Here is a 26,158-nt window from a genome sequence, read left to right on the forward strand (position 1 = left end):
TGTAGCTTGTTATAAGTTGTGAAGAGGATATAAGGAGGCTACAAAAGGCTATACATGGATACTTTAGATGAGTGGGCAAAGATCTGGCAAATGGAGTATAATGTAGGAAAATGTGAGGTTGTCCATCTTGGCAGGATGAATAAAAAAGAGGCATATTATTTAAACAGTGAGAGACTGCAGAGCTGTGAGATGCAGGGGAATGTGGGTGCCCTAGTGCATGAAGGTTAGTGTGCAAGTACAGCAAGTAATTAGGATAGGAAGTAGAATGTTATCATTTATTGTGAGTGGAATTGAATGCAAGAGCAGGGAGGTTATGCTTCAGTTATACAGGGCATTGGTGAGACCACATCTGGAGTACTGTGTACAGTATTGGTCTCCTTATTTAAGGAAAGATGTAAATTCATTTGAAGCAATTCAGAGAAGGTTTACTAGACTAATACCTAGAATTGGCAGGTTGCCTTTTAAGGAGAGGTTGGACAGGTTAGGTTTGTATCCGCTGGACTTTAGAAGAGTAAGAGGTGACTTGATCGAAACATATAAGGTCCTGAGGGGACTTGACAGGGTGAATGTGGGAAGGATAATTCCTCTTGTGAGAGAATCTGGAACTCGGGGTCACTGTTTAAAAACAAGGGGTCGCCCATTTAGGACAGAGATGAGGAAATCTTTTTTCTATCAGAGGGTTGTGAGACTTTGAAATTCTCTTCCTCAAAAGGTGGTTAAGGCAGAGTCCTTGCATATCTTTAAGGCAGAGGTAGATAGATTCTTCATATAAAGGCGATGAAAGTTTATCAGGAGTAGGCAGGAATATGAGGTTAAAATCAGATCAGTCATGATCTCATTGAATGGCGGAGCAGATTTGAGGGGCCGAGTGGCCTACTCCTGCTCCTAATTCGTATGTTCGTATGCCATATATGTGAAGGACTGGGCCCTCAAAATTCTACATAGTGTGAGGCTCTTGATGTTAATCCAGCTCCCTCTACTGATGCTTCAGTTGAGGCCTTCTAACTCAGCACAGAGCAGTGCTTCCTGATCAGTATGGATCAGTAACACGCAGGGACTCTCAAGAGGTGTCAGCTAAGGCTCAGTGATAGCGCACTTACTTTGAAACGTGAAGGTTGCGGGTTCAGGTCCTTGAGTACATCAATCTAGGCTGACACTTGGCTGCAATGCTGTGGGGATGTGTCACTGTTAGAAGCACTGTCTTTCACATAAGTGGTTAAACTGAGGCTATGTCTCAGCTGGAAGGAAGAGATTCTATAGCATTACTTGGTGAAGAGCAGTGGAGCCTTCCCTATTGTCCTGGCCAATATTTATCTTTCAGCCAATTTCACTGAAACAGTTTATTTGGTCATTATCTCATTGCTGTGTGGGAGTTTGCTGTGCTCAAATTTGCTACATTAGAACAGTGAATACATTTCAAAAAGTACTTAATTGGCTGCAAATGTTGAAGTTGTGAAAAGCACCACATAAATGGTTCACCCACTAAGGAAGAGGAATTTAAGAGCACAGGTTTGAAATTCTCTGTATAATTGTGATGTGCATGATCTTCATTTCACTGTGTGTGACAAACGCCTTTGATCTGTTCTGATTCTTTTTGTGTTTGTCTTTCAGGGTACATTCCCAGCTATCTGGAGAAGGATGAACCCTGTGTTGTTTGTGGCGATAAGGCAACAGGATACCATTACCGTTGCATCACATGCGAAGGCTGCAAGGTAGAATGGAGGCAGATAAACCCCACTATACTCAGCTGAATATATCATAATGTTCAACTTGTTTTTAACAGAGTCCAGGATGTGTACTTTATACATTCCCATTTGCATTTTTTCCTTCTTCTCCCATACAAAGATTTGGCGGTTTACTCAGCTGTATAGCTCAGTTAAATGCCAAGCTGTGTATTCACCTGCCTTTTGATCTAAAGACTGCGGTTTATGTAATGGATTCAATTCCTTGTTCGGCAATCTCTAGTGCATCTCACAAGTAAGCGTTCTTTGCATAGGAATCCAGGCAGTGTCGGCAGGTAGTTCAACCTTAGTAGTATCACATGCAAGTAGACTCTGGCCTCAGCTCACTTCCACCATGGGAATGGTAGCATGATGTTTATGATACTGGGCTCGTAACCCAGGATCATGAGTTCAAATCCCACCACAGCAGCTGGGGAATTTAAATTCAGTTGATGAAATCCAGCTAGAATGTAAAGCTAGTATTAGTATTTGATCTTGTGGTGCAGTGGATAGCATCCCTGCTCCTGAGCTAGAAGCTCCAGGTTCAAGTCCCACTCCAAGACTTGACGGCCACAGAAGGTGTGTTCATAATGTGGCCAAACTGGTTGATTTTCAACCTGTAAATCCTTCCAATACACTTATGGAAGGTAGCAAGAGTGGGAGAGCCTCCTGGTCATCCATGCTTGATGTGGGGTGGTGCCAATAGAAAACTAGTCATGGAAATGGACATAAGCGTGTGCTTTGTCAGCGGGCACCAGAAAGGAATAAAGATCAGTCAGAGTGACCATGTAACTACTGGAGATTTATTTTTAACAAATCCTCCTGGTTTACTCATGTCATTTGAGAAAGGAAATCTGCCATCCTGATCTGGCCTGGCCTATATCTGACTCCAGACCCACAGCAATGTGATTAACTCTAAACTGCCCTCTGAAAGGGCCTCACAATCCACTCAAGGTGTCAAGAACGGTGGTTCCCACATCTTGTAAGCAAGTAAAAGGAAATGCCCCCCAATTTTGAGCAGATAACCACAAGGTTATCATCACAAGTTGAAATCCAGGTTGACTTTACTCCCCCATAGTAGTAATTGTAATATTCCTGATATCAGCTAACTCAGCATAACCTAAGGATTGAATTGGAACCTACTGCTCTGTATGGCTCAGTTCTGCAGCAAAGGTTCTCCCTGAATAGTGTACTGAAATCCTACTGTGGGGTTTCAAATGAGAACCAGGTCTGCAGTTTCAAGTGCAGCTCTAATAGATGAGCATCCAATCCAGGCTGGTACTTCAGTGCCATACTATGGGAGTGCTGCAGTGTCAGAGGTTCAGTTTAAAGCAAGGCCCTGTCTAATGTTCAGGTGAACATGAGAGATCCCATGGCATAATTTGAAAAAGAGCAGGCAGTTCTGGCAAATGGTCATTCCTCAACCAACAAAAACAGGTTATTAAGTTATTCTGCTCATTGCAGCTTGTGGGATCTTGCTGTTTGCAAAAATGTTACCACGTTTGCACTTTGGTGACTATAACTTGCTTTGAATGTAATTCATCAGCTTCGAAGTGCTTTTGGAGGATGGGAAAGGTCCTACATAAATGCATATCTTCTCTTTATCTTTCTTATTGAGGGTGACACTTGAAGAGCGGCCACTTGGGTAATATAGATTTAGGAGAGGGGCGAGAGAATGCCAGGTTAAATGTAAAAGATGCTAGATGTGTGATGCTCCCATTGGACTTCCACAGTTTCATAGACCAGTCATTTTGTAACCTTGCTGTGTGAGGCTGTCTATCAGTGCTGAATTATGAGTCTTATGAGAACTTAAACCCAATATGAACTAATTAAGACTTAAAACTCAATTGACCTTAGGAACGAGAAGACCCTATGTTGCATCTCTCTACTCTCCATTATGAACCGAAGCCTCAGAAGTTTCCAGTCAATGAACTGGCACAGGTCATTCCCCAGCCTGTCTACACTACTACAGTGGAGTTTGAGTTACCTTTTTTATTCATTCTTTCATGGGATGCAGACATTGCTGGTGTTTGTTGCCCATCCTTAACTGCCCTCAAAGTGATTGGCTTGCTAGACCATTTCAGCAGGCAGTTAAGAGTCAACCACATTGCTGTGGGCCTGAAGTCATATATAAGCCAGACTGCGTAAGGATGGCAGATTTCCTTCCCTAAAGGGAGTTAGTGGACCAGGTGGGTTCTGCTAACTCTACCCAGTTTGGATACAGATGGAAAGTGTGGCGTGAGGATTCTATAATCCATTGAGGCAAACTTCTCAAAATCCAAACATGAACATTGATTGTTCTTTCAAAGAATTAGCACAGATACACTGGGCCAAATAGCCTTTTTTCTGTTTGGATCGGAGGCATTTCAGTTTTGTAAACTGATGTAATTCCTTCAGGTAGGAACGCTGCACGTAATTAGTGAGAGAGAGAGACTTATGTTAGGGCAGCATTTTTCCATTGGATGGGGCACCAGTTCCAACAATTAATGCCACAGGTACTTGGAGATGAGTTTGCTACCCAAGGTGTGTGCCATCTGCAAAGCTAACACAGCACGGAGAAGCCGGAGAGTTCTCCACAGAGAGAGAATCAAGATCTGGCCACCCTTGTGCAGGTGGTTCAAGAGCAACATTGACAAAGACCCAACCTCCCCATGTCAAACTAGAGAAGATTTACAGGAGAGAGGAGCTACCTAAAGATTTTAGGCAGACTATTTAGTTATCCAAAAAAACAAACCTTATATAATTATTTAAGTGATCTCGGTCTTGCTGAGTTTCAAAGATTAGTAACTGACCCTTTGTGGGGTAAAGAACAGAATGACATTAGTCCGTGCTTGCCAACAAGGGGTTCAGCAACAGATATATGCTCTCACTGTGCAGCTCTCTACCTGTTTAAAACATAAAAAGATAAACTAGACTTCCAGCCTTCAAAATGCAGTCAACTGGCCTGACTGGCAATTTGCAATGAGACACCAGTTAGCAGCTGCCAAACCCTTGCCAATAAGGTGGCTCTCAATAGTTTGTAATGAACTCTCAGAGTTACAGCAACCCCAGTTTAGCCAGCAGAGCCATGAGGTACATACGAACATACGAACAAGGAGCATGAGTAGGCCATTCAACCCCTCAAGCCTGCTCTGCCTTTAATAAGATCAAGACTGATCTGATAGGAACCTGAAATCTGCAACCCAACTACCACCGGTAACCTATCACCCCCTTGCTTACCAAGAATCTATCCATCTCTGCCTTAAAATATTCAAAGACTCTGCTTCCACCACCTTTTCAGGAAGAGAGTTCCAATGGCTTCCAACCCCAGGAGTGAAGAAAATTCACCTCATCTCTGTTGTAAATGGGCAACCCCTTATTTTAAAACAGTGACCTCTAGTTCTGGATTCTTCCACAAGAGGAAACATCCTCTCCACATCCACCCTGTCAAGACCGCTCAGGATCTCATAAGAGATAAGAGGTAAAGAGATCACGATTATCATATTTTTAACTGAGGATTGGTGGGCTTTGCTCCCTACTCACACAGGTTGGCACTGAGGGTTTTGACTTGCTGACCCCTGTTGATCTTCCCCAGATACCTGTCCAAGGCCTGTGATTCAGAAGACAGAAGCCTGCACGGTTTATATGTTGCCACTGACAAACAAAGGACTCTCAGGGCTATGCATATGGTACAGATTCAAAGTGACATTCAGATAAGGCTTGGGTTCCACAGAATCCATTCCCACAGGATAAATTTGACAGTGTTTCCCGTGTGTTCATCAGAGGCAGTGGAGCTTGGACTGTTGTAGCCTTACTCATATAAGCTGTTGCTGATGTTGCCGTCACCACACCAAAGTTGACAGAGGGCCTGAACAAGGCTGGCCACCAAAATCAGACATCTTTGTGACATGCGCCAGGTGATGTCATCACATATGGGCGCGATATCACCACAGGAACAGTGAAGTCATCACATTCAGGGATTCCGCACTATTGGAGAGACACGTGGCGAGGGTGGGGGGAGCTTTTGCATCCCTGTCTCATTGATGTTGCTGCTGAGAGGGAAAGGAATGAGCACAGGGCCCCTGTCACTGTTTACACAGGTAAGTGGACTAAGGGTCAAAATTCCAGATGTAATGTCATCCTGGTCCCAGATAGTGGCCGGTCTGGCTAAAGAACTGGACTGTTCAGTATAAATCTGGACATCTGGCCATGCTAGTCTTAATAAATAGTTAAACTCGAGCTCAGTTGCACTAGTGGTGCAGTGAATAAAGACAATGACAAATCTGGAACTCTTTCCATCTATTGAGGCTGGAAGTCAACTGAAAATGCCAAAACTAAGTTGATATATTTTTGTTAGACAAGGGAATTATGGTCATGGAATTGAAGTAACTCTTCAACAGGTAGATGGAATTAAGATTCAGTTCATGAAGGATAGAGCTGGAGCCAATCTTTACTCAAGTCTTGCTTTTATTTACAGAGTTAAACATTACAAGCATACACCTCCAAACTCGATTACCCCACAATTTCAATAAGTGTCACTTTATATGCGCTCAAGTGAAAGCCCAGTTGATGCCTGCTACCGGTATACGATTAAACACAATCAACATAGATCAGCCTTGCTCTAACTAAATAGCAGAACATGCCTAAGGAGCTGAGTGTCCTACACCTGTTCCTATGTTCCACACATTATTCCTAGGTTCAATTTTGGTTCTGAACCAGGCCAGCATTAGGAACATTACAATTGGTCCAGAAAGGGGGAAAAAAAAATCCACCTTGTTCTGCTTTTTAAAACATTGGAGAATCTCACAGATTTTACTGAACTGGTATTGAATAGCTTTAGAATTGGGGTGGGTAAGAGTTACTTCAAGAAATTAATGATGGGTGAACTCATGGCAAATAGTAAAATCCGTGAGAGCTCCTACAGAGAAAAGATTTGCCACCTCAAGTTAACTTTTAATAAGTGCCATTTTTGAGAAGATGTCTTTTTGATCCCAGAAGCATGGCAAGTACAATTCATTAACGTCGCTACCATAGGAACATAGGAATAAGAATAGGTCATTGAGCTGCTCGAGGCTGTTCCACAATTCAATTAGACCATGGCTGATCTGTATCTTAGCTCCGACTACCCACTTTGATTCCATAACCCTTAAGACCCTTGCCTAACAAAAATAATTGAGTCATTCAGTCTTCTTGTAATTTGCTTTGTGATTAGCACTGTGCTGAACTATAAAAACAAAAATTAATATAATAACATTGGAGAGATTAGAATCAGTAACAGTGTAAATTACTTGTAGGAAGGAGTAGCAAAGCTGCAGAACACGACAGAAATTATATAACCCAAATTACAAACTTAATTATCTCCACAATGTCATGCCATCTGTTGAATCTGATGCTAATTTGTTACCATTTAGTCATAACGTTCAAGTGAGAGGCTGCTTTTCTGAACATACTAATTAAGCAAGGAATTACACAGATTGAATCATTAAAATTAAGAAAAAAATACAAAATTACTCTCACAGCATTTCCAGAAACAATTAAGGGAATTTGAATTAATAATTGAACCAGGAAAATGACTCCAGTGTCTGAATCATGCCCTCAGTGCAGATGATGCATGGCTAAGATTCCAGTTGTTGCTGTAACAAATGGGATGTGGAATCTCATTGAACTCATGAAAGGTCATGCCCTGACTCTCCAAATTCTCCTGATGTTTCTTAAAATGGAGCTTGAGCTTTGTGAGACCGGTTTTAACTCAAAACCCATTCGTTTACATAGAGTTAAAATCATGTCCATTGTTACTGGGCTTGTAACCCAGAGAATTTTTGCATAACTGGAATTAAAAAGCTGGTCCCAGTAAAAGTGACCATGATGTTGTCAGGTTGTTGCTAAGGCTCAACTGTTCTTTAACGGGAATAAAAATCAGAAGAGGAATCAAACGGCCTTCCAACCTGCTTATCACTCATTCATGCACTTATGCAGAAAGTCAGAATCTACACCACCCTCTGCCGCACCACATAACCTTTTCATCAGCTACTGAGTTATAGGTGTCCCAATCCTTACACTTTTCTCTTTTTTCCGTTTTCAGGGTTTCTTCAGGAGAACAATCCAGAAAAACCTGCACCCTGCCTATTCCTGTAAATATGACGGCTGCTGCGTGATTGACAAAATCACCAGGAACCAGTGCCAGCTCTGCCGATTCAAGAAATGTACTGCTGTCGGCATGGCAATGGACTGTAAGAGCCTCAATTTTCATATTTCTGGCTTCTTGTTTTGTTGTCTTGTTGTTTGTACACTCTGAGCAAAATGACAATGGAATATATTCGAACTTTTGTTCGGTGAGTGAGATCACCATGCCAGTCATGATGGGTCAGTCTTCTCACACCTTGAGCCAAATTTACCCTTTCCCTTTGTTGTGACCACACAGAGCAGTGGAGGTGAACAGCATAGATGCATTTGAGGGGAGCCTAAATAAACACATAAGGGAGAAAGGAATACAAGGATATGCTGATAGTATTAGATGAAGAGGTTCAAGAGCGTAAAAACCAGCACAGACCAGTTGTGCCAAATGGGCTATCTCTGTGTTGTGCAGTCTGTTTAGTTTCTCTCTCTCTCTCTCTCTCTCCCCACCACCACCACCCCCTTCTCTCATGACACTCTTATTTCTTTCCTCAATATCGTTTCGTCTAGTGTTCATCAGAATTTCCCAAGTACCTGTTCTATATATGCTTCCTCCTAAAGCCTCCATGAATTCAAATTAACTCACCACACCGTCTCCATGGTAACTCGCTCTTTCCCAGAAGCTCAGAACCATAGAACTCATTATGAGCCCGGTTTTAACTCTAAGTGAATGGGTTTTGAATGTACTGAGATCTCGCCCAATATTATGTCTGTTAGTCATCCCTTCTTATCGCAGACCTTTAAAATCTGAGCTTGGTGCAACATATGCTTTTCTTCTCATTTAATTTAATTCACCTCAAATTATTTCCTACTTTATTAACTTTGGTGCTGTCCTTCTTTATAGGTCTTGGTCTTCAGTGGATCACTTACCCTTCTGAATAAAAGGTGTAACATGGGTCAGATGAGAAGCAGGATTTCCCCATGCAGCTCCCAAGACGCCTTATTCCCTCCCAACGCCTTCCCTTCCACTTATAACTATTATGCTAAAATTAATAAACATTAATTGGATAGCTGTGCCAAGGAGCTAGAACAGATATTGTGGTGTTCAGTTGCTCTGTGCCCAATTATCTGAGTCTGGTAACTGATCTATCCTCACTATATTTGATTGATTAAGCCTGGGTGTGGAATCAGAACTGAGGTAACTCAGAAGCTGAGTTGGGATAAGCATGGTGCAGACATTTTGTGATTGCAGATATATTTTAAAACTCCTGTAAATAAACCTGTTTAGAAACTAGTGCCATCTCTGATTTGCTCTGAGATATCTGAAATAGTCAACAAACATGATGGGCCGAATGGCCTCCTTCTGTCCTGTATTATTCCATACAGCACCATTTGTGTATGCCTAGATTTCACTGGCACCATAAAGAAAGGATTAATCACTGACCCGAAGTCTGCTAATGTTATACTGTTGTTGCTATTCACTTCTGTTTATTGACCTTTTTAATGCAGGGTAGTATGAGTTAATTTAGATGCCATGACCACTGAAATGTTGAACTAAACATGCCCTTTAATAAACGGCCAGCAGAGTCACTTTAATAAACCTAATTAAAAGACACGCCAGTGCATATTACAGAGAATTTTAACGAGTTGATAGCAAGCGCAGGAGAAATCTTGGTTAAAATATTTGGGTTAACTTGTGTGGAATGGAACTGAATCAGAGACAAACATAACTAAAGGTTTTACTTGGTGGAATAGCCATGATGTGTAACAAGATTGAAACTATTGACAAGGGAATAAATTAGGGGAGTTGTACCAGTCTATGGGAAAAATACGTTAAAGCTAAATTTATTGGTAAAGAGCTTATTCAAAATCTGTGTCTATGGAGCTGAACTGTGTCACGCAGAGTTGTGTGGATTGTCATTTGGTAGAGGAGGAATGTGGCAAAATTAGCTGCTTGTAGTGAGGATTTAGATTTGATGAGATCTGATCAGCCTGTGTTCCTGCATCAGGACTGTAGAATGCTTTAGTCCCTCATATAATCTCACAAGGTTTAAATGCAGCTTTTTAAGTGTATGTTTAGGTACTGTACACTTAATAAATCTGATATTCATTGTTTACAAACCCTATTGATTTGAGGAGTAAATTATTAGCAAGACCAGACCTACTCTCCCTGACAGAATGAGCTTTCAGGGGAGGTGTCTCGGTATTGAACTTGTTCAAATCCAGACATGTTTGCGATGTTGAGTTGCTTTTTGGGGCCGAGGAAAGGTACTGTTTTATTGTTTTAATCCTCTCTACTATTTTTTTTCTTCCTGACCGGCTGCCAGCTCAGAATTACAACATTGTTCCTGGCAAGAGTATGTCCTTGTCTGACATCTGTGTTGAATTTGGGCCGAGACCAAGACTTATCAGCCAGACGTTCTACCAAAGCTCCTTCCTAACTGGCCAGTTATGGGCAAGAACAGGGCTAGATGATGTATACTGGGCAGTAGGGAACGTACATTCATCCCTTACCTGGACCCCATCCATCCTACATCACCTTCCTGAAATAAGAATTTGGGAATGGCAACATTTTGAAAGGTCAGATGGCTTGAACACAGAAGCAGTTCTTTGACTATCCAATATACAATGAGGAATCATTCACCAGGATCCTAGCTCCTAATCACTTTCCTGCTGGGTGTGGACAGAATTAGATTCCACTCCAATTTTCCCACCAGTCAAAGCCTAGGCTGGCATGCGAAAGATGGTAACCTGGGCAAGGTAGCAGAAGTTAGCCAACTCCTCCATGACTGAATTCTCACTATCAGTTGACAATTTCAGGCAAGGATGGGATGGGAGAAATGCAAAGAATAAATAACTGATTTCCATTCCATCCCCGGCCATGCCACCCGATGGCTCAATAGCTTATATTTATATAGCGCCTTTAACATAATGAAACATTCCAAGGCGCTTTGCAGAAGAGCTACAAAACACCAGGATATATAATGTCAGATGACCAACAGCTTGGTCAAAGCTTCAGAGCTGCGAAGAAGAGTCATACAGACTTGAAACGTCAACTCCATTTCTCTCTCCACAGAGGCGGTCAGACCAGTTTTTCCAGCAATTTCTGTTTTGTTTCAGATTTCCAGCATCCGCAGTATTCGCTTGGTCAAAGAGGTAGATTTTAAGGAACATTTTGAAGAAGGAAGCAAGGTGGAGAGGTGTTGGGAGCAAATCCTGGGGCTTGGGCCCACGCAAGTGAAGGCTTGCCCAATGATGAAGCAATTAAAACCACAAGAGGCCAGAATTAGATGAGTGTAGATAACTCGGAGGCTTGTGGGGATGGAGGCAATTGCAGAGATAGGGAGGGGCGAGGCTATGGACGGGTTTGAAAACAAGGATGGGAGCTTTAAAATCAAGTTAATCCAATAAGTAGGTGAACACTTGAGACCAGGAAGGTCATAGAACAGTCTCCAGTTGCTGATCTTAAGTGGGGGGGGGGGGGGGGGTGCGCGGGAGGGACATCGCAATTGGCTTGGAGAAAAGAAATTCAGTCAGGATTCCCGCTGCTGATCACTGTTGACTGAGGATGGTTGAAGGGAATGAGGCCACAGTATCACACAAGCAGGAAGCCTGCCCAATTCTAATGGCCAGGCATCGTTTAAATAACACCTCCGGGTTTCTCGTAATGGCCTGCGGGTCTGAGAGAAAGCTGCACTCCCAGGTGACACAATATCCCGAACAATTTCTACTTAAAGACTCACAGCAGGAGAGGCTGAGGGATAACAGTCTGTTGACTAGAAAGAGAAATTTAAAAACCATTGACATGGGTGCAAAGAGAAGGAAGGGGGTCCCCACATTTTTATTTAATATTCTTTCATGGGATGAGGGCAAAGCAAGCATTTGTTGCCCATCCCTAATCGTCCTTGAACTGAACATTTCAGAGAGCATCTAAGAGTCAGCCACATTGCTGTGGGTCTGGAGTCACACGTAGGCCAAACCGGGTAAGGACGGCCAATTTCCTTCCCTAAAGGAGATTAGTGAATCCATGATCCGCAGAGTATTAGCCTGGGCCTCTGGATTAGCAGGTCCACTGACATTACCACTATGTCACCGTCTCCTCCATTCTCCAATGCTGCCCTGGAGGTCCTGCTGGGGGTGGGGGGTACTGAGCGCCAGGAGGAATGCCAGGAAAACTGCTGACAGCAAAGGAAGCTCAGACGGAGGTTGCAGAGAAAATCTGCAGTATGAAAATCACCAGATCCAGTGTGAAAAACGGTTCATTGACCTGACTAAGTTTTTTAAAAAGCCACATAACTGCTTGTATTCTGAGCTTCTGGATTTCCCCTGACTCAAGATTACAATTTCTGTCTGATAGATGAGGACCATGTCAAAACGTCCAGCCCTCAAAAGGATGACACACTTTAAATTGGATTTTTAACCAGCTTATGGAAGTCTGAGGCTTCCCTCCACCCCTCCCCGATCGACTTACCCCTCTTGCTGCGTGGCGTAAGCACTCTACATGTGGACAGTCTGACTTCCTTGGCTCAAACAAATCCTTTCCTTTCCACACTGACGTAAAGCTTGGAATCTGAATTTGTATGTAGGCCAGCTGTTGCCAGATGTGATCGCCACTAGATTATTTGCAAAAACAAATGCGTGAACTGAGCAGCTCAGTGCGACTCAACCCTAATGCTGTGGGTATCCTGGTTTGGAAAGGGTTCTGTCTACTGTTTTGTTGGATTCGAGTAAAGAAATGTCTGAATTCAATTCTATTTAAAATACGCCCAGGTAAAGCACCAGCATTTTAATCCTCTTTGGATGTGAGTGCTGCGGGACAATACAAAGCACTTAGCCCATTTATAAATCCTTAAACCATCTCACGGGCTGGATGACACATTGCCAGGAGCCCTCCCTTGTGTATATTCTATGGATCGACATTGACTGTGAAAGAATGCTCAGTGACAAGGAGATCTTACAGACATGGATATCCTTGGAAAGACTCTAAAAATTAAAGTATTTCCACTGATAACGGGACTCTACAGGGTGGATTTTGTGCCACAGGAGTTTCTCAGTTGGGAGTCAGTCCAAAGGATCTATGCTCCATGGACAGAAAATTTTATAAATACACAACAGGTCAGGCAGAATCTGTGAAGAGAGAAGCAGAGTTAATGTTTCAGGCCAGTGAACTTTCATCAGAACTGGAAAATGTCACACATGTAAACAGCTTTAAGCAAGTGCGGAGTCAGGGAAAGGATTGGGAGGGGATAAAGAAGGAAAAGGGAGGATCAGGGATAAGGTGGAAAACCAGTGAGATTAAATGACCGTCATAACCAGCTGTTTATAAAAAAATTGAAAGGAATTGTTATGACCTCAATTATGAACATAATGTTGAGTCCAGAAGGTTGTCACAGACACTGATTGGCTCTCCAGTTTCAAGGGCCCACCCACCGCCCTTAAATGGACAGGAAACCTGTCTCCATGCCAGTTAAGGCCTCACATACATGGAAGTCTTAACTTTAATCAGCTTCCCACCGGTGACAGGTTCCCAACCCCAAAATCAGTCCGGGCCCCTGCTTCCTGCCACCTTGCGGCAACCTCAGCCCCTTAACAAATATTCTTTCTCCTTCCCAAATCGAACACAACCTCGAAAACACTTTGAATGCGTTTGCCTTTGTGATAAATCTGGACCATGATGAACGAGATGCGCAGACGATTGATCCATACTTCCAGCCACAGGGGGCTCCACACTTCTCACACCTTTCCCAAACCAGCGGGCACAATTTGATGCTCAGCCCTGTGGCGAGTTTGGTGGCAGGAGGGCATTTTATTAGCCGGGAGGATGGTAGATAGGGACCCTACCACCTTCCCTCCTCCACCCCCATTAAGTCTGTGGTGGGAGGGCCTGTGTACGTCACCAATCAAATCCCTCAAGTGGGCAACTAATCCTCACTCAAAGGTCTCATCGCGCTGCCATTGGTATTAATGCAGGGGGGGGTGTGGGGGTTGGGTTTGCCATGCAGGGAACAGGACAAACAAATGTTTGCAGGTTTGCGTGTGGGCTCCCAGCGTGGGAGGGAGTCTCTCATTCAAAGGCTCTCAGTGTCTGATCGAGGGACCTGGCGTTGGGGTGGGGGCAGTTGCTGCAGACAGCCACCACCCCCTGCCCTTGCTGCCAATCCCCCTTCACCCGCTTCCCCCACCTCTGATTGGCCCCCCAGCTCTTAGCAGATGGGACTTCCACCCCTGGGATCCTCGATCCCCATGAGGGCCCATCGCTGTCCAGTTAGGAGGGCAGGCCTTCTCGGGGATCAAGGACCCCGCTCCTTTGTGGGGGTGGGGGGGGGCGTCCCGCGGGGCTCACACTGGCACTCCAGCTGGAGGCCAAGACCCCCCATCACCTCCATTAAACCCTAGGCGTCTCAAATTTAACACTGACAACACTACCACTGCTAAGACCAGGTTGAACAACCCAACCTGTGCTTGGCCAACATCTGATAGATCAGCACCAATTAGCCACTAAATTATTGAGCTCACCTGTATTACTTAGGGCAGAATTTTACCGCCCCCTGCGGCGGGATTGCAAGTGGGGGGGCCTGTAAAATTCCGTGTGCGCCTTTCCCGCAATTTAATGGGCAGCAGGCGAGGCCTTGGACAGCCAGCTTCCCCCTCGCGCCAATTGAAGCCATTTAAGGGCTGCCTCCCGACCAGCCAGATGGAGGAGGTTGGCGATGGATGGTAAGCCTAGCACGTGAGCCTGCCTGGCGCCTCGAGTGGGAAAGGAGCGAGTTGCTTCCTTCACGGGCCCACTTTTCCACTCGGGCCCCCCCCCCCCCCCCCCCCCCCCCCGCCCCCCCTCCACCCCACCAAGCCCTGCCCCCCACTGGGTGCCCCCTCACGTACACCCCAACCCCCACCGCACCCCACCCTGGGCTTTTGCACCTCAGGCCCCAACCCCCCTCCTCACTCACCATCCCCTCTCCCATGGAGTCTCCCCTCCTGACCCCGTTGAGAACACACACACACACCCCCACCCCCCAGCAATTTATCTCTCTTCCGGCTCCTGGCTCTTGTTCGCTGGGATTGGGTGCGGTCTTGGCAGTGGCCGCCACTCCCAGTACTGCTGCTGGGACCAGAGAGCTGCTGGCCATCTGATTAATTGACACAGCAACTCTCGGAGGCAGGACTTCCTCCCCAGGAGGGGGCAGAAGTCGCACCTTGGGTCTCTTAACGCTTCTTCCAGCACTCAGTAGCTGTGGGGTCAGGTTTCACAGTGACGTTTCTTTGGTGGTGTGGCAGTAAACCCTCCCACCTGTGAAATCCTGCCCTTAGTGTAACTAGTACCACTAACACATAGAATTACATAGAACACATAGCACAGAAACAGACCATTAAGCCAAATGAGTCTATGCCGGCATTTATGCTGCACTCAGACCCCCTCAAATCCTTCCTCACCTCACCCTCTACTTCATCTCCCTCATCTGCTTACCGAGCTTCCTCTTAAATGCATCTACAACGTTCACCTCATCTACTGCCTGTGGTAGCGAGTTCCACATTCTCACCATACTCTCTGGATAGAGAAGATATCACTGAGTTCCTTATTGGATTTCTTAGTGACTATCTTGTAATGATGATTTCTCATTTTGCTCGCCCCCCCCCCACACACACAGGCTCCCTGGGCTGAATTTCTGGGCCTTACCCTGAGTTCGGTCCCGGGAAGACCACCCACCCCTACAAGGCAGCCAGTTAGATTTCTGATTGGCTCTCCAGGCTTAAGAATCCGCCCACCACTATTAATTAGGCAGGGAACATGTGTCCATGCCAAGGAGGGCCTTACCAAGTGAAAATCTTGACTTTAATCAGCTTCCCACTGCTTAGAGTGGGATGTAAATACAAACTGGCAGGCCCAGCAGGGAGATTGGGGGCCAGTTTCAGAAAGGCAGGGCAGAGGTAAAACACGCGGGGTGGGGGAGTACTGTTGGGGTGGGGTCGCAGAGGGGGGTGGGGGAGGGCAGGTTTCTCCATTAGACACAGTGTGCCTGAACTGGAGAGACCCCTCCTTCAGCCCCTAAAAAAGGCAGCCACCATGTAGTGTGGACACGTGGCCACTAATTGGCCATTTAAGGGTCTCAGTTGGCCCAAGGGGAGAGGGCAATCTTCCCGAATACATCACCCAACCCCCTACCCCTGTTGCTGGCAAAATGCCAGTGGAAATAGGTAGGCAACGGGCATGGCTCCACCACCATGGCAACTGTTTTTTACGGCCCTCTGGCCTGCTCCCAGGCAGGGCTGTGAAATTCCACCCTATATTCTTTTGATTTCATGATGACCAGAGCTCCACACAACACTCCAAGCGTGGTTTCACCAAAAGTTTGATAAAGGTTTAACATAAGTTCTCAACTTTTTAATTCTGTCCCTCTCAGAACAAACCTATTTACTTTCGTTCGGGCCTTATTGACCCGCGTCTCAACCTTTAGTGATTTGTACATCTTTGTTCCATCTAGACTTTTATTTTCCAGGGTGATATGTGACCTCTTCACCATCGTTGGGGAAGTTGGTGCAGCTTTAATGCTGGCCTTAAAATGTTTCAGTATTTATCAGTTTATCAATTTCAGTATTATCAGTGTGGGCTCCCGGGAAATGCTGGGCGGAGAGATTGACCGTGAGCTGTTTTTTTTTCTATTCCTATCTAGTGGTTTTGGATGACGATAAACGCATCGCGAAAAGGAAGCTGATCGAAGAGAACCGGGAGAAGCGAAGGCGAGAGGAGGTGGTGAAGACCATGCAGAACAGGCCCGAGCCTACCACCGAGGAATGGGAGCTCATCAGGGTTGCCACGGAAGCACACATGACAACCAACGCACAGGGTAGCCACTGGAAGCAGAAACGGAAATTTCTGGTAAAGCTTAATGTCCACAATTACACCAATGTTAAAAATAGCGCTGCTTTGCTGGTCTCTGATGCTCGGACATCTTAGATTTCCTGGGGAGCGGTGAATGCCAGAAAATGAGGAGGGCTCAGTTAAAGCCAGGCACTCGTCCTACCCCAAGTTTCCTGTATTTGCTGTGCCCAGGCAATCAAATTTGGGGGAGATGGTGGCGTAGTGGTAATGTCACTGGACTAGTAAACCAGAGACCCAGGCTAATGTTTTGGGAGGGATGGGTGGGGGAGGCAAGGGTACAAATCCCACCACAGAAACTGGTGGAATTTGAATTCAAGTAATAATCTGGAATTGGAAAGCTAATTTCAGTAATGGTGACCATGAAACCATTGTCAATTGTTGTGAAAACCCACCTGGTTCACTAATGCCCTTTAGGGAAGGAAATCTGCCGACCTTACCTGCTCTGGCCTACACATGACTCCAGACCCACAGCAACGCGGTTGACTCTTGGCGACCCTCCAGAATGGTGTGCCAATCCACTCAGTTCAAGGGCATTGAGGCCCACTTGCCAGTGATGCCCACTTCCCATGAGAGAATAAATATAAACAAAAAATCCTTAAGCACAGCAACTGGAGTACCTGCCCTGTACTTTCTTCCAGTCATAAAATGGGGGAACAATTGTCTTTACATTCCTATTTCCAAATCACACATATTCAATTGACATCCATAGCCATTAAGGAATCACGCACAAAAGTTCATTTGAAGGGCAAGGTAAGAGAATTACATTTTAAAGCCATTCCAACTCCCGATTATTTCAAATATTTTGGGTTTTCCTTAGTCTCTGTGGGGATTGCCCCGCTGTCCGTATTTCTTTCTTCCAATTCCATGAGTGCCTCCGGTAGGTTTGCCACTGGGAATGTCAGGTTTCTGGGAAGGCCAGCAGAGCAGTTCCAGCAGGTCAGGTTGTACCAGCGGCGCTTTATGCCAACCTGCTGAAACTACCATACGCCCTTGTGCGAATAGTGACACATACTTTACTGTGGCAGAGGATCACCATGTGTGGAGTTTCCAGTTCTCACAGTGGGTCGTGACTGCACAGATACACGTAGGGGCCGGGAATAACCATTATTGCTGGATGGCTCTTCAGCCTTTAGAAAGGGTTACATTTTTATAGAGCTTTTTCACAGCCCCAGGCTTCCAAAAATAGCAGTAATGTACTTTTGAAGACTAGTCAGTGTTGTGATGTAGGAAATGTTGCAGCCAATTTGCACACAGCAAACTCCCACAAACAGCAACGTGATAATGACTGGCAACTCGCTGCCTCTGAGTGTGGTAAAGTAATTTCAAAAGTAAACTGGATAGGTACTTGAGGGGAATAAACTTGCAGAACTATGGGGATAGAGCAGGAAATGGGACTGATGGGATTGCTCAGCAGAGAGCTATCATGAGCTTGATGGGTCGAATGGCCTCCTGCATCTTAATGATTCTTGGACCATATAATCTGTTTTAGATGTGCTAGTTTATGGATAAATATTGGTTAAGGCACGAGGGAGAACTCACCTGTTGTTCTTTAAAATATTGCCATGGTATCTTTTAACTAAAAGGGCAGACAGGGCCTCAGATTAACATCTCACCAGAAAGACAGCACCTCTGACATTGCAGCACTCCCTCAGTACTGTTATAAGTATCAGCCTAGAGCTTGTGCTTCAGTCTCTGGAGTTGGACTTGAACCTATAACATTGAGACTTAGTGGTGAGAGTGCCACCAAATGAACCACTGTTGACTTGGTTGTTATGCTGGATGGATACTCAGTGGTTTCCCATGTCATTCCTATACATGGAACTACATGCGAGAGTAAACATTAGGCACACCTGTTAAAATGTCGCCAACCATTATTTGTAGGCATTACCTCGTAACACCTGTGGGAAAGCGTCTTCATGGGACCTGTGTCAACATCAATGACTTGTATTTAAATATGGCTGAAAAGAGAGGCGTGTTGCTGAAGCTTTTCATCTTGCACACATCAGGACAAATGCAAGAATACCAAATTTCAAACAATCAAACAAGGAAAGGCTTTTCTCCTGTAATGTAAATGGTTGTGATTGTGCGAAATTTGGCATTCTTGCATTTGTCCTGATGAGTGCAAGATAAAAAACTTCAGCAACACATCTCTCTTTTCAGCATCATTCAAGTTCTGTACGATCAAGCAACTTGTATTTATATCGGAATGTTTAACATAATAAAATGTCCCACAGCGTTTCACAGGAGCGTTATTCAGTAAAATTTGACACTGAGCCACATAAGCAGAAAGTAGGACAGGTGGTCAAAAGCTTGATCAAAGAGGTAAGTTTTAAAGAGCAGCTTAAATGAGAAGAGAGAGTCAGAACCGTGTCGTCTATTGTAAGGAAACTTGCTGTTAACATGCACCACAGGAGAAGTACAGCAGCTGATGGCACCAGCATCAGCTCAAAGTAGCCTCCCTCTCCTTCCATGCTGCCACGGTGATTCATGGAGATGGTGCCAAAGAATGGCAAGAAGAGGCCAAGCTTCTTACAACCATCTCCACCTTCATCAAACCAGCCCAGGGCCCAGGTGCTGGGCTGCTCCATCACTCACCTACAGAGTTGTAACCCACACCTAGGGTTGTCTTGCCCATCATCTTCACCAATCACTTCCTAGCTCTCTCCCGCTTCACCCTTGGCAGAGTCAACCTGTGGCAATGACATGCCCTTTGAATATTTCCCAGGGCTGGAGGGATTAATTTCCCTTTGATCCCTCCAGATCTCTTTCATTGCCTGCCTCTCTTTAAATTTCTACACACAAATTCGTGCAGCACCACAGTCCCCACCCCCCCCCCCCCCACACACAAACCACGTGTCCTCCCTACACTGGTGAGGCTGTGGAAAGAAAGAAGCAAATGAAAAATTACAGCATCATCATTCGGACAGGATTTACAACAGTTCTTAACCATTTTGACCTGACTTGCACCAGTGCACAAAAACCAGCCTTTGGCCCTCTCACATCCTTGCCCTCGTATCCTGGCCCCACTGAGAACCTAGAGCTAATAGGTAAAGAACTGAGGCACACAATCACAAGAGACATTTTCTGATGAGTCTACGGAGCAGACAGATTCCATCAAGAGACAGTTAGAACTTTAACTACAGAGACGTTTTCAGTGCTCACACGCTCGACCAGATCTCTCACCGGAGAAGCCAGTCCAGCGGATTGCCTTCGCTAGGAGCTCACTGGTCAGAGCCCCCATGGTACATGACCTGTGATTAGCAGGAGGGAGTAACTATACATCGATTTACCACATTTCCTCCCCCTTTAGTTTTCTACTATTACTCTTTACAGAAAAAAAGCATTTAAACAATCCAACAAACATATATACAATTTCAGATTTTAAGTCTCTGAGGTGCTCTTCTTAGGCGGCTAGAGTGGCGTCACTCTGCCACTGGAGGTTCCTCCAGGATCGACAGGATCTGGAGCTGCGCTATGAGGCACATCATCAGAAGTAGGCAGTTCAGGATTTGGCAACTCTCCTGAAACATCTGGAATGTCTGTTCTAGGTCGATCACACACCTCAGAAGTCGACGGTTAAACATTAATTACAGGTTGATCAGTTAATTGTTGGAATGCCTCTCTGGCATGAATGTGATCTACAAGCTTACAGACAATTTTATATTTGGAAAGATAATAGACCAGTCTCTGAAACAATGGCTCTCGGAGCCCAGACAATCCTTCCAGAACACGTTCTGTCATGTTTTGAGGAACGGTACTCTCAGTTGCTTTGGGGGACTTTGTCCTTTTGGCATTTCCAATCTTATTTCTGTCTTTTCTTTCTCTGTCTGCAGCAGAGCTTGTCCTTGCCCTTCACTTTGGTTTCACAGTTGGCCAGGTCTCTCCCTTGTGAATTCTTAGCTTGCTTCAGTTCTGTAATTGTGCTACTCATGGCTTCATTATCCACTTGCATCTTGGAAAGTTCCACAACTTTTCCTTTCAAGGTCTCTTTTGTTTCATTCAGCTGGTTCTTCAGGTCTTCAGTCTCTTCCTTGAATCTCTTAGCCTCCTCCTGGACTACTCAGCGTTGCTGGACCTTCTCTGCCAACTGTTTCTTCATTTTGTTCAGAGTGACATTAAATTCATCTCACTTCTCTTCATAATTTTCCAGAGGAACAAACTTGGACCTGAGAGATCCCTATAGTATGTGAAGGCCCTTCCATTATCCTAACTCACCCCAAGAACCCATGTTGTATTTCCTTAGAAGTTCTGGGATTCCATCTGATTTTAGGTGAAATATCTCAAACCAGTTGAGTTTGATCTTCTGTAACTAATTCTGACCTAAAAGACTGGGTGCTTCTCCATTCACTATTATTACAGGCAGTTGTGCTGTCTGTTGCTTGTAAGAGACTGGGACAGTGGCGATGCCTTTTACCTGAATAGATTCTCCTGTACAAGTTCTTAATTTAGCGGTTGTCCACTCCAAGTTTATTGGCTGTCTTCCTTCATTAAGGTACCTGAACATGTGTTCTCCGACCACCATAGTTGAGGCACCAGTATCCACTTCCACTGTCAGTGACTTCTCATTCACTTGTACTGTCACCATAATAGGCTCAGTCTTCACAGCATCCACGCTATATAAGGAGTAAATATCAGGAGCAGCAGCTTCAGCTTTTGCTGTACCTGTTACTTGTATCATGTTTGTTTGCTGTTTTGCAGACTGCTTCAACTTTGTCCGACATTGCTTAACCACATAACCGTTTTTATGACAGTAATGGCATTCTGCCCCTTTGAATTTACAGGTGTCTGCTCCATGATCACCTCCACATCTATAGCAATTTTGTCTTGAAGCTGATACTGAAGCGTTTCTGTTAGGCTTCAATGTTTCTCCCAATGGCCTTTGAATCGCGCTTTAATTCTGCAGGTCTGGTTTTCGCGTCACGCTCAGCAGCAGGTTCCCACCCAACATGAAGTACGGCGCCATTATCCATGTGTTGCAAAGCCTGCGAGTCTCTTATAGCACTTTCCATGGCAAGGGAAATTTCTAGGGTGCATTAAAAATCGCTATCGACCTTGGCAAGTAATCAGCGCTGTTTGGCGTCGTTCTTGACTCCACATACCGATCGGTCCCATGGCATATCGTTTAAAACGTCTCCAAATTCGCAGTATTCTGTTAACTGCTTGAGGTTCACTACATAGGTTGCGATGGACTCTCCCGGGGCACAAACTCTTGAATTGAATTTAAAACGCTGCATTATCACGGATAGCCTCGGCTTGATGTGTGTTTTCACTAGGTTCATTAACTTGCTGTATGACTGGAACTGGGCACGCCCGGGGCAGTCAGGTTACCAGTCGAGTTTATATGTTTCACTGCCGCATTCACTTAAGAGGATCGCTTTCTGCTTTTCTTCGGTGGTAATTTCATTTGCTACAGAGTAAAATCCGAGGTGCTCAACATACCGGCTCCAATCTTCAATATTAGCATCATATGGGTCGATTCTTCCAAACAGCAGCATGACTGGTGAGTAGTTTTTTCTTTAAAGTAACAGGACAAGGTGCAGAGTCAAAGTTGATCCCAACCCTCGTCGCCAGATGTGATGAGTCTGTGGAGCAGACTGGTTTTGTCAAGAAACAGTTAAACTTTATTACAGAGACATTTTCAATGTTCGCACGCTTGACTGGATCTCTCATCGGAGTAGCCCACCTCGCGGATTGCCCGTGCCAAGAGCTCAATGGCTGGAGCCCCCCCCCCCCCACCCCCGCCACCACAGTACATCACATGACCTGTGATCAGCAGGAGGGAATGACTATACATCCAGTTACCACATCTGCAGAGAGGTGCCCTGCAACCTCTACTTTTGAGCTCCGCTATGTATTGTCCCCTGACTGAAAGTACATTGTGCTGTTAAGTTCCTCAAAAGTCACAATGTGCAGAAACTCCCCTGATTTGAGGATGTAAATTTCTAAAGATGTTGGCTTTGTAGTGAATTAGTTTATGCCCAGGGAGCAGATTCAAATACCTCTGTCAGAAGACCATGCCAGGAAAGAGCTGTTCAAATTAACAACCAAGGAGGTGAATATGCATCAAGGATTCTCTTCCATTTCAGGGACCAAAAACTGCAGCCTCCTGCCAAGCTCAAATAACTCTTCATTTATCATGATCTAGTAATCCGATAGCCTCTCTTCAATCTCCAGGTTGTTACAGATTTCAAACAGATAAGGACTGAAATAAATAAAAGCACTGAATGAGTGTCCCAGAGAAACTGACTGCTGCTAGAATTACAACATAAATCTTTACACACTGGTGAAATCTTAATTTCCTTTCCATTAATTATGGTTAGAGGGAAACGGGTGGTCATTTAATCTCTTGACCCTGAAATGAAATACAGTGCAGATGAATCTCACCATATTGTTCTCTTCATTGTGACTGGGGAATGTTCAGTTCCCAGAGGCAGCGAAGAGCTAATGGGATCAGAGATCTGTTTCACATAGAATTTACAGCACAGAGACAGGCCATTCAGCCCAACAACTCCATGCTGGTGTTTGTGCTGCACATCAACCTCCTCATTTATTGTTAACCCATAACTATGTACATATCCCAGGTACTACCATCTATGGGAACTGCGTCCATGCTGGCTCCTTCCAGACTCTACTCCCAAAGTCAACTATCATGTGACTGTATACACCATGCTGTGGGTGGCCCTATTCTACAGTCCCACATTAACCCTTGTTCTGCCGAACACCTTTTTATTACAATGGCATGCTGCTAGTGCTTAAAGGCATATACAACATAAGGCTGCATCAATTTCTTAGACTTAATCTGCAAAAGAACATTATCGAGTGTGGAATTTTTTTTGTTCTTAAGGGGACAATGTTTCAGAAGAAATTTTGATTGATCGTTCCTTTGTTTACTTCTGTTAATTTTTTTAAATGGTTTGGTGAATTCCAATGATACCTTTGGGAGATTTGGCCTGGAGATCATACTGAGCCCCGCAGTGTGAGAAAGTTGAATTCACATTAGCACACATAGGAACATAGGAATGGGAGTTGGCCATTTAGCCCCATGAGCCTGTTTCACTATTCAGTGAGATCACGGCTGATCTGCAACGTAACTCCATATATCCTCCTTTGCCCAAATCTCTTAATACCTTTGGTTAACAGGAATCTATCAATCTCCGTTTTAAAACTGACAACTGATTTAACATCAATTGCCATTTGTGGAAGAGAGTTCCATACCTCTAACAGCCTTTGGGTGGAATTTTGCAGCGGGATTTTAAGGTCCCGAAGAAGTCAATGGACTTTTGAACGGCTCGTCGCATTTTACAGCCCCGCCCCATCATGACAGGGCCGTAAAATTCCGCCTTTTGTGTGTAGAAGCCGTTTTAACTTGACTCCTGAGAGGTCTGACTCTAATTTAATTATTCCTGTGTGCCAGATTCCTCAAGCAGCAGAAATTGTTTCTCTCTATCTGCCCCATCAGTTTTCTTTACTATCTTGAAATCTTCTTTTAAGTCGCCCCTTACTCTTCTAAATTCCCGGGAATACAACCCCAGGTCGTGTCATCGGTGCTGACACACACAAAGCACTCGCATTACTTTATCACTTCCAACTATGTCCCTCTCAGTTTTCCCTCGCTACCTGGCAGTTCCCCTAAAGCAATGATGGAATCAGCACTCCCTATTCAAAAAATAGGGTTCTGCATTTACAAAGAAGCATCATTAAACTCACACATCCTGCTGATTTCTCCAATATCTTTAGAATGTCGATGGCCTCATCAGGGGCCATATTTTGAAGCCCTTATTGACACTGGGAGGAAGCTGGATGAATCAGTACAGCGTACAAGAGGGCTGAATTAATAGGTATGCACAGTCAGGGAGATGAGACAGTAAATACACAGTACAAGTACTTTACTGAAGTACGTGAGAGCTAACAGAATAGTTAGAGAGTGCCAGAGAATTAACTGAGTTAAGTACAATGTACCAGAGAGCAGAGAGAATATGTGCACTTGATGTCGAAATACACTTAAGTTTATGACTTTATGGCCAGTTTGTCAGTGTCAGCTGTGACTCAGTAAACAGCAGTCTCACCTCTGAGTCACAAAGATCTGCGTTCAAGGCCCTCTCAAGAGCTTAATTGTGAAAATCAAGGCTCTCATTCCATTGCAGCATTGAGGGAGTGCTGCACTAGTTGAGGTGCAATCTTTTGGATGAGATGTTAAACCTAGGTTCAGCCTGCTCAGGTTTTTTTTGTTCATTCTCAGGATGTAGGCTTTGCTGGCTGGACCAGCATTTATTGCCCATCCCTAGTTGCCCTTGAGAAGGTGGTGGTGAGCTGCCTTCTTGAACCACTTCAGTCTAGTTACGCCCACAGTGTTTCAATGCCAGGTGGTCCATCTTGTTTCATTCCTCGTTTGTGACTTTGTAACAGCTGAATGGCTTGCTGGGCCATTTCAGAGTCAACCACAGGTCTGTGGTCACATGTAGAGTCACATCCAGACCAGGTAAGGATGGCAGATTTCCTTCCTAAAGGGGATTAGTGAACCAGAGGGGGTTTTACGACAATCAACAATGGTTTCATGGTCATCATCAGACATTTAATTCAAGTTTCACCATCTGCTGTGGCTGGATTTGAACCTTGGCCCCCAGAGCATTACCCTGGGTCCGTGGATTGTCAGTCCATCAACATTACCACTATGCCATCACCTCCCCTGGAGGATGTAAAAAATCCCATGGCACTATTTTGAAGCAGAGCAGGGAAGTTATCCTTAGTGTCCTGGCCAATATTTATCCCTCAATCACATGACAAAAGAACAGATTTTCCAGTCGTTCTCATATTACTGTTTGTGGGAATTTGCCACGTGCGAATTGACTGCTGCATTTCCTACAACAGGAATTACACTTCAAAATTACTTAATTGGCTGTAAAGCATTTGGAGATGCCTGATGGGTCATGAAAAGTGCTATATAGACGCTAGTTGGGTGTGAGACCCTTTTCAAAGATTTAAAGCCTTTGCAATTATTCGGGTGCCCTTGGGTTTAATGACCATGTTTATGAGTGGAGTATTCGTGATGACATCAGCTCAAGCGCTCCCAATAATCTTTACTGCCATCCAGCATAATTTCCAGAGTGCCTCTCATTTATTATAATCTATGCCCACAGCCAGAAGACATCGGCCAATCTCCAATGGCTACTACACCAGAAGGAGATAAAGTGGATCTCGAAGCCTTCAGTCAATTCACCAGGATTATCACCCCAGCCATTACCAGAGTTGTGGATTTTGCCAAAAAGCTACCAATGTTCTCGGAGGTATTTTTTTCATTGAAAATGTTCCTGACTTTGCCTCTGCCTTATTTTTAACTTATTGATTATCGGGAGGGGGCACTGCTACTGTTTAGCATTTTCATTCAAGTTATTTTGAAAACACTATGATTGTCACAATCGAATCTCATTATCTTTAGCGCACAGTGTTGTTATCACACATGGTT

At 44.6% G+C, this 26,158-nt stretch overlaps 1 protein-coding gene across 1 annotated transcript in view; it reads left to right on the top strand.

The window, feature by feature from the left end:
- LOC121268929 (thyroid hormone receptor alpha) overlaps positions 1–26,158 on the top strand; it is a 378,625-nt gene that overhangs the window by 347,411 nt on the left and 5,056 nt on the right. Inside the window, exons 5-8 of the mRNA XM_041173200.1 lie at positions 1,612–1,712; positions 7,783–7,930; positions 16,487–16,692; positions 25,833–25,979. Of these exons, the coding sequence (XP_041029134.1) occupies positions 1,612–1,712; positions 7,783–7,930; positions 16,487–16,692; positions 25,833–25,979 (602 nt within the window). The remainder of the gene's footprint in view (positions 1–1,611; positions 1,713–7,782; positions 7,931–16,486; positions 16,693–25,832; positions 25,980–26,158) is intronic.

Source organism: Carcharodon carcharias, chromosome 23 (assembly GCF_017639515.1).
Source record: "Carcharodon carcharias isolate sCarCar2 chromosome 23, sCarCar2.pri, whole genome shotgun sequence".
NCBI lineage: Eukaryota > Metazoa > Chordata > Chondrichthyes > Lamniformes > Lamnidae > Carcharodon > Carcharodon carcharias.